Source organism: Seriola lalandi, unplaced genomic scaffold, assembly GCF_002814215.2.
Source record: "Seriola lalandi dorsalis isolate HSWRI2012SDOR001 ecotype SW California unplaced genomic scaffold, Sedor1 jcf7180002054746, whole genome shotgun sequence".
Taxonomy (NCBI): Eukaryota; Metazoa; Chordata; class Actinopteri; order Carangiformes; family Carangidae; genus Seriola; species Seriola lalandi.
Genome location: NW_019525299.1, coordinates 18,520 through 19,187, shown reverse-complemented (window position 1 = coordinate 19,187; position 668 = coordinate 18,520). Strand labels below are relative to the sequence as shown.

Below are 668 nucleotides of genomic sequence, written 5' to 3'. Positions count from 1 at the left end.
TCTCCTCTCCTTGTTTCCTCTCCTCTCTCCTCTCCTCTCCTCTCCTCTCCTTGTTTCCTCTCCTCTCCTCTCAGGTATCAGGTACATCACAGAGGAGTTGTTGTTGAAGCTGACAGGTTGTCGGTCTCTGGCTCTGGTTCGTTCTCTGAATCTGTCGTCGTCACCTGCAGATAAACACATCAAGGTCAGAACAAACTGTCTCTCTCTCTCTGTCTCTCTCTCTCTCTGTCTCTCTCTCTCTCTCTCTCTCTGTCTCTCTCTCTGTGTCTCTCTGTGTCTCTCTCTCTCTCTCTCTGTCTCTCTCTGTCTCTGTCTCTCTCTCTCTCTGTCTCTCTTTCTATTAAATCATTCCTCATGAGAAATATTTTGAAGTTAAAAAACTTTCTAGAAAAGAAGAAGGCTATTTGTCAGTGTTTCTGTTTTGGAGGTGGGCGGTGTCAAGTAGAGCAGGTGAGGTAAATCAATACATTTTAATGATTAGTGACGTGTGGCCTGAATATAAGAATCCTGCTGTAGCAGTTCTTTTTATTTTTTAAAGATTGAAGTGTTATTTGTGTGTCTGTGTGTGTGTGTGTGTGTGTGTGTGTGTGTGTGTGTGTGTGTGTGTGTGTGTGTGTGTGTGTGTGTGTGCCTCAGTTCATAGAGAACCTCCACGTCTGTCAGCGTCT

General features: G+C 44.5%; 1 protein-coding gene across 1 annotated transcript in view; it reads left to right on the top strand.

Annotated features, from left to right (window-relative positions):
* Positions 1 to 668, top strand: part of LOC111668545 (centriolin-like) — a gene marked incomplete at its 3' end in the record, with an annotated part of 5,553 nt that overhangs the window by 680 nt on the left and 4,205 nt on the right. The window contains exon 2 of the mRNA XM_087178854.1: positions 75 to 184. Within this exon, the coding sequence (XP_087034980.1) occupies positions 75 to 184 (110 nt within the window). The remainder of the gene's footprint in view (positions 1 to 74; positions 185 to 668) is intronic.